A 7676-nucleotide genomic window follows, 5' to 3' on the forward strand; every position below is an offset into this window, starting at 1 on the left:
AAATTAGTAATAGCTTGCTAAAAAAAATTAGTTCATTACTGTTTGCAATAAAATTAGTAAAAATATCTTCGGCTATTTTCCACTCAAATGCATAAACTACCTGAAGTCATTCTTTAAATAGAAAATCTCAATTCATGAGTTAATCATGAGAGTGGGCTGCAAAAGTGATATGACATTTTGCTGGAAACAACAGTTTGGTAAACAAATATCGATTAGAGTTAGTTTGCAATAATTTTTCATTAAAAAAACACTAATCTTTTCAAAAACCACTTGAGCATTACTCAATATAATAGGACCAAAATCAAGCTTATAATCAAATCAAATAAGAGTAAAGAGAGTAAACTAATAACTGTTCCTAAAAAAAAATAGGTTTGAAAGCACTGTGATTAATGAATCGTCAGCGAGGAAAGATAATCCAGTTTGCATGTTAATTCTTCAAAATCTCAGGCAACCCAACCCTTCTGGAGAAAATTGCATTTGATTTCAATCTAGATGAGATTCAGCATATTGCAATGCATAACAGGGTCCTACTGTATACTTAGAGGTACTAGAAGAACAAAGGAAATGGAAACTAATATCCATACAAGACATTATGAGGAAACTATCTTAAATGTATGTTTGGATTGCCCGTGAGTTTGGCAGAATTATAATGAGACACCGTGATTTTGACAAAAATTATACTTTGGAGTTTCAACAAAATCACAGTGTAATTAAGATTTTGTCAAACTCATTGTGATTCCAAAAATGCACTAGTCAAAATTTACGACTTTAGGACCTTTCTTTGGTTTTACATTGCCATCTTTGGACTTGGCAGACTTGTTCTTCTCATCGTTTATTATTGCTTGTGAGGTAAAGTCATCTTCCATATCATCTCCGCTCAAAAATTTGGTAACTTGACCCTTGGGCCTCTCGTCAGTTCTCAGCACTGAAAGAAAGAATGTGGTTATCCAACCATGTTATATATAAGCATCCTTTCTAGATGACTAAAAATACTTAGCAATCCAATACAATAAGAAGAAATCACAAATCAATGCATTGAAATTGATGATATACAGAAAGAGCTAAGGCTGGGGTAAGACTGGCTGCATACAAGAGCATTTGTGATTTTGATTACAGCATGAATATTTAAGACTAAGAAAAAACTTCCAAGTTAACGGTTGGCATGGGGGTCCAGACATTTAATAGTCATTCATCACTCATCTTTGGTATAACGAGATCTCTGACATCTCTTTATTATGGGTGAAACCTCAAACAAAAACTGAAACAAAGATATTGATCACATTGAACGAGAACAATGGCCACTGACCCGTTAAACAAATTTGACAAGATAAAGGAAGATAATACATATGCGATTAAATCAAGAAGGTTGGATAGTCCATATCCTGATGAGTCATGATTCTCAAAATTTATCACTATGTTTACAAGGATGACACATAATCATTAAAATATGATACTGTAGAGAACAAGGAATGTAAATGGCAGCCATGGCACCGCCCTGACAGAATGGCATGGTGGATTTTTTTGACAATTGCCATAGGAAATCTGTGAAGGGATGCCATGGTTATAAAACGAAATTCAAATTGTGAATTGAAGAAGTACCTATTTTGCAAACTGTGAGTAGAATCTTATTATGAATCTTAAGACACATAATATAAAAATAAAAAATGTATCATATTTTTAAGCAAAAACAATTGATGTTGCATAATGGTGGCCATGGTGGAATGGGTGGCAGTGTATTTGACAATCACCATAAGCAATTTGTGATGGGATGTCTGCCATGGCAACCCTATAGGCCGCAATTTCGTGTTTATATGGCAGATCTTGGGCAAAGATAGTTCCACAATATTCTGCCAACAACAATGTTGAATACAACTAACATGGCAAAATATATAAGCAACATGACATAATTGAAGATTCAACTTAATTCAAGTCATTAATCAAATGACAAAAGAAAAGTGGATGGCTATACAAAGTACAACAAAACTAGTTGGCTACATTAAGTATCGTATGTGGTTCTTTAGAATGAATTAGGATTCATCACGGTGAATCAAGATATGACACAAAATTGAACTAGCATTCAACCATAGCTTGTTGAAAGCGCGGCAAAATTGAACTAGTATCATGTTTATTGAGAGAAGCAAACAAATAGATTGCCATCAAACATATAGAAGCACAGAAATTCATTCAGTCTCGGCTAAAGAAAAAACTTACAGTTGTGAACAGGCCCTTTAGCAGCACCACCAAATCCACTTTGCCCTTTGTCAGGACAATCCTTTGCCAAATGTGTCACACCACCACATAGTTTACAACAACCACCCTATCATAAACAAGTGTTGTCAATTGAACTTAACCGACGGTTATACTTTTGAAAGAAAAGAGTATACTGCAATATAAACAACCCTGAAAAGCTTATAAAAATAAGCTAAAACCAACTTATAGACATGTTAAAGCTATGAAACACTGACACACAGGAAACATGACACCAACACTGGATGTGAATACATTAAACGTAATCATAAATGTTGGTGTCTGCATCAGTTTTGGACTCCGACACTCATCTTTATTCAGAGGTGTCTGTGCAACCTAGGATATAAACTGATTACAAAAACTCTCAAAAGTACTTATACTATAGATAAGCGGAAATAAACCAATGCAGTGCAATTGTGCAAATAGACCCAATATACCTTTGGATAAATGCCATTAGCATTTTTAGGGCAATTCCTACTCAAATGCCCTTGTTCATTACAAACAAAACACTCAGCAAACTTTGTCCCTCCTTCTTCAAGCGGATACGGACAATTAGCAAGAGAGTGACCATTATCACCACAATTATAACAAAACTTCACATCCTTCGAACCCTCAGGACAATTCTGAGCTCTATGCCCCCGTCGCCGACACCGCAAACAAATCTTATTCCTCTCCCACTCAGCTTTCTCGCTGCAAAACTTAGCGATATGATCTAATCCCTTGCAGATGAAACAGCTGTCACCGGGTTTCATTCCGGGGACTCGAAGGGGGCGTTTTCCGGTACGCGGTTTGTCTTTTGAGTCGGGCTTTTTGCGTTTGAATTTGGGTTTTTTCTTTTTCGATGGGTCTTTTGGGGGAGTGGGTTCTGGTTTGGGGAAGAGAGAGGGGTTTTCGGCTTTGAAGCGTTTCTTGGCGAGGCGTTGTCTTTGGTTCACCATTTTTGTGGGTTGGTTGTTGATTAGGTTGGGTTCCGATGGGGTAACGCTGCAATGGTTTTTTTGAGATTGCGGCTGCGGCTGCGGTGCTGAGCTGAAACAAATCGAAAGGGTTTTGTATTCCGAAAATAAAAATTTCGAAGGGTTTTTCTCCCTTTTGTTTTCCCCTGTTTTGTGTAACTGTAATTTAGTTATGTATTTATATTTTTTCATTAGGCTTAAATGCACTTTTAGTCTACCTATTTTAATATTTTTTAAAATTTAGTTCCTCTATTTTAAAAACTAATTTTTTTTGTCCCTAAACTTTATATCACTTGAGATTTTCATTGTCCCCTTCAAATTTTGCATATGTGACATTGATGATTGGAATAAAAAATATATCATTAATTACATGGCATTAATGACTAGATAAATATCTTAATTTATATTTTTAAAATTATTTATTAATGAATACAAATTTTAAAAAAATTTCATATCGGATGAAAACCTATCTAAATTTGATATCTTTACAATTCAGCCCACTAGTACCCACAAGTGCTCACTTATATATCATTTTCAAAGCTATATAAAAACTAAAAATTTTAGTTGAGAAAAAGATGTGGGATTTGTACGCACTATTTTTTTTTTTTTAAATTCTATTCATTGCTTGCTGCTAATGATGATGAGATTGTATAGCTTCTTCATGAATCATGAGATTGCATCGCAAAAAGGATACCATTTCAGTGAGCTTCTTCATTGTTAAGCTTCTTAAATGGTATGTATATATGTATTAGTTTACATGTCAATTTTGTTAAATCTACTGCCAAGGTAGAATCTATGTTTTTTACTTTTGTAAAACACTCCAAAGAACACACACATACAAATGGAAATAATATAGGTGGTTCCCTAAAATTGGGAGACTCTTATCAAACCTTTGCATAGTCATTAGTACTTTTATCAATGCAAATGGACAACGTGTTTGTGTTTTAACAAATATAAGAGAACAAGTCTGCTATTTCAATTCCATACAAATGTTTGAATGAATTTTTTCAAAGCTTTACGTTATGTATTGAAAGTTTTAAGGTAAGATATTTTAATGTATCGAAAGTTTTAATGTAAGATCTCTGCAGTTAGAAATTTTGATAGGAAATAGATTGTGCATTTTCTATGTGAGGTGGTTTTTCATTGATGATGTCTAGAGCTGCTCCATCTGTCATGCATTTGGTACAAACTAGATCATGTTAGTGTGTGGTATAAAATCTAGCTTCTGTTATGGTATGCTTATGGTGTGTGGTATGATCAACCACTTGCTCACATTTCTTGGTTCATCATCAATGGTTGGCACCTCTCATGGTGTGCTTAACAGTGTTAGGAAGTGTTGTGTTGTTAGTTCAGTTGGAGAGTTAAAAGAGAAAATGATAATAATGGTAATGTAGTGCTTTATTATTAGACTAAGTCCCACATCGATTTACAAGAAAAAATAACTATTTATATAGCTCACAACTACAACAATTATTACACTCTTGTGGATTAGAAAAATGTTGAAGTGACACGTGAGAAAAAGCCTATATATTATAGTTTAAAATTTCTATTAATTAATATATATAAATTATAGTTTAAAATTTTTATAAATTAATATATATATATATATAAATAATTAATTTCAAATAATTAATTTATTATGTAAAAAATTAATTAATTATATAAAAAATTGTAAATTAATAAATTATCCCAGTCAACAATTTCGACTCATTAAAAATAATTATTTTATTTTACTAATTAACGCCATGTCACTAAAACTGGAGGAGGACTAACTAAATCCGTAAAGTTTAGGGACTAAAAAGTTGGTTTTTAAAATAGAGGGACTAAAAGTTAAAAAATATCAAAATAGGGGGAACAAAAGTGCATTTAAACCTTTTAATTATTTAATTTTTCAATAATCAAAATGGCTTTTTTGTTTAATTATTTAATTTTACTTAAATAATCTGATTTTTTCTTGTATCTTGTACACAATTACAAAGATTATATAATAGACGATATAGTTCTCCTTAAAAAAATTTAATACTATTGCATGTTTAAGTTATTAATTGGCTTAATACTTAATTTGGTCCTCTACCTATACATTAGGGTCCAATTTGGTCCTTCTATTAACAATATATAAAAGTTAAACTATTTGGAAATTCCACGTATACCCTAATTGAGTTTAACTTAAACTAATCTAATAATTAAGGCAAATTAGTCTATTTGTTAAATACTACAATATGGTTGATTGTAATATTAATTTTGCTGACATGTCAAGATAATATTTTTTGTTGCTATTTTAATACCTTTTTAATTTATTTTAATTACATCCATTATCCCACAAAATAATCAAGGTTTTGGGGCAAAAAACACTCATTAGTCTGCAGACCAATAAATATTAGCGTGCATAACTGTTCCACAGAGTATTCAAAGACATGCACACAACTTCCCACACGTTTTTCAAATTTTTTGTCATTACCTAAGTTATTACTATCATTATCCTAACTTTATTTATTCTAAACAATTACAAATGCAGTGTCACTAATAACAATTTTTCACATGCTAGGGATCTGAAAGGGAAGGGTTTAGAGAATACAAACCACAAATCTTTCTCATCTTATTTTCATTCCTCCTCTCACTCTTCGATTTTTCTTCGTTCAGCCTCCATTTGGAAAAATCTACAATTTGTCAAAACCCTTCTTCTTCTTATTCTTCTAAATACTAATTTATATGTTTCTGGTGTTTGTTTCCATTTTCAGATCCAGAAGCTGAAATATTCGCTTTATCTCCTAACACTTTATTAGCGACAAATCTGAAATTCATCGGCAAGGCCATAACATGTCGTGGGAATTTGGTTCGAATGCTCTGTCCAATGAAATTCACCGGCAAGGCCAATACTAATGTTATTTCATAATATTAATAAAATATTTTATTTTATTTTATGATAGTCTTAAATAATTTTAAATTAATGATTTGGGAATTGAGTTTTTTTGGACAGATCAATCATTAATACAGAAAAATGTCAAAGTCTGGGTTGTTTTGAGAAAAGAAATTTTGTTTGTGTTGAAGAAGTGTTGTTGTTTTCGGTTTTGATTTTGTTAAAAGAGAAAAGAGAATAGAGATTGGAGAAGATCAATCAGTTGCTATCTTTTTGGAATTTTGAAAGTGGAGCAAAAGGATTAAGCGATTTCTGAAAGTGAATCACAATGGATGAAAGTGCAGTAACATTGTTTTTTTCTCTTTTCATTAAATCCTTTTGTTTTTAATTATTTATTTTATTTAATTAATATCTCTTTTTTTTAGACAATAGGATTTTTGAGTTATCTTGGGCCATTGATTTTCACTTATTAGTATTAATTTACAGATTCATGTTTGATTTGATATGATTTAATTGTTGGTATATAGTATTTAGTATTTACTTTTTTTAACTACAACTGATATTATATCTCCGTATCCAATGTTTCTCTACAGAAAGTCTGCTCATGGGACGAATAGACTGCAGCTGTTTGATTTGGTTGCTGTTATAAATATCTGAAATGCTTTGTAAGTGGTGTTCTATATTAGTTTCAACCTGTTTTGGGTTTTATGCCAGAACATGAAGGTTTATATGCTACTCTTTTGTGTAGGTGGTCAGATGTTGGCTTACAAATGATGTGTTAGTAATGCATTATGTTTGATGTTTATTGAATGGATTTTGTAACAGTCAAATAATATATTTAACATTTGCAAAGTGAGTTGGAAAAGTATAGAGATAATGATTCGTCTGCCTTTGAATTAATGAGTTAAGAAATGTTTCTTTTTTGAAATTTATATGAATACTTATTGAATGATTTAGAAAATAATCTTAATACTTTCATTGGCAATCAAGACACTGGTGTATTGGTATTACTATCAAAAGGGTAAATAATTGATGTTGCTCATACATCAACAAACAGATGGGCAAGTTCTACTTTCTCTATTTTCACATTCATGTTGTCCTGCTATATTGTGTCTGACATATGAAATTTTGTATACTCATACTATGATAATGATGCTTATGCATATTGCAGATGATATTTTCACTCTGAAAAAGCAATGGTGTTCGAACAAATTTCCTCGGGCTAAGGAACAAGTACCAGATTGAATAAATGATTGTAATACCCTACCAATATGTGTCTAGAATCATATTAGCAGAATACTAATAACTGGTATTGAGTACATACAAAAGTCAGGAGTAATAAAATAAGATGTATACATTTCAAAATCATCTCGAAGATGGATACAATTGATATGTCTACACAATGATAATAATACACAGCGGAAGAAAAGATCAGGCACAGTCTTCACGGCATCCGGTCAAAAGCTCTTGATCCAAGCATCTAGCAAAACTCGATCTTCCACGGTACCTGAAAAATAATAAGATGAATGGGGTGAGATTACTAAATCTCAGTGAGTTCCCCTATCTTATGGGTTCTCTCGGCTCTACAGGGTACATACATCAACTACAAATCCATG

General features: G+C 32.0%; 1 protein-coding gene across 1 annotated transcript; it reads right to left on the reverse strand.

The window, feature by feature from the left end:
- Positions 1–405: 405 nt before the first annotated feature.
- On the reverse strand, positions 406–3351 carry LOC131643561 (uncharacterized). The gene is made up of 3 exons (XM_058913813.1): positions 2685–3351; positions 2212–2317; positions 406–925 (listed from the first exon to the last, which is right to left on the reverse strand). Exons 1-3 carry the CDS (start codon positions 3183–3185, stop codon positions 750–752), a joined length of 783 nt encoding a protein of 260 aa, XP_058769796.1. The 5' UTR covers positions 3186–3351; the 3' UTR covers positions 406–749.
- Positions 3352–7676: the final 4325 nt, after the last annotated feature.

Source organism: Vicia villosa, linkage group LG1 (genome assembly GCF_029867415.1).
Source record: "Vicia villosa cultivar HV-30 ecotype Madison, WI linkage group LG1, Vvil1.0, whole genome shotgun sequence".
Lineage (NCBI taxonomy): Eukaryota > Viridiplantae > Streptophyta > Magnoliopsida > Fabales > Fabaceae > Vicia > Vicia villosa.

Coding starts and splice junctions, on each gene's coding strand:
- LOC131643561 (XM_058913813.1), bottom strand. CDS start 3,185: ATGGTGAACCAAAGACAACGCCTCGCCAAGAAACGCTTCAAAGCCGAA. Junction 2,318..2,684: donor CTAATGGCATTTATCCAAAG/GTATATTGGGTC, acceptor TGTTTATGATAG/GGTGGTTGTTGTAAACTATG. Junction 926..2,211: donor TAAAGGGCCTGTTCACAACT/GTAAGTTTTTTC, acceptor TCTTTCTTTCAG/TGCTGAGAACTGACGAGAGG.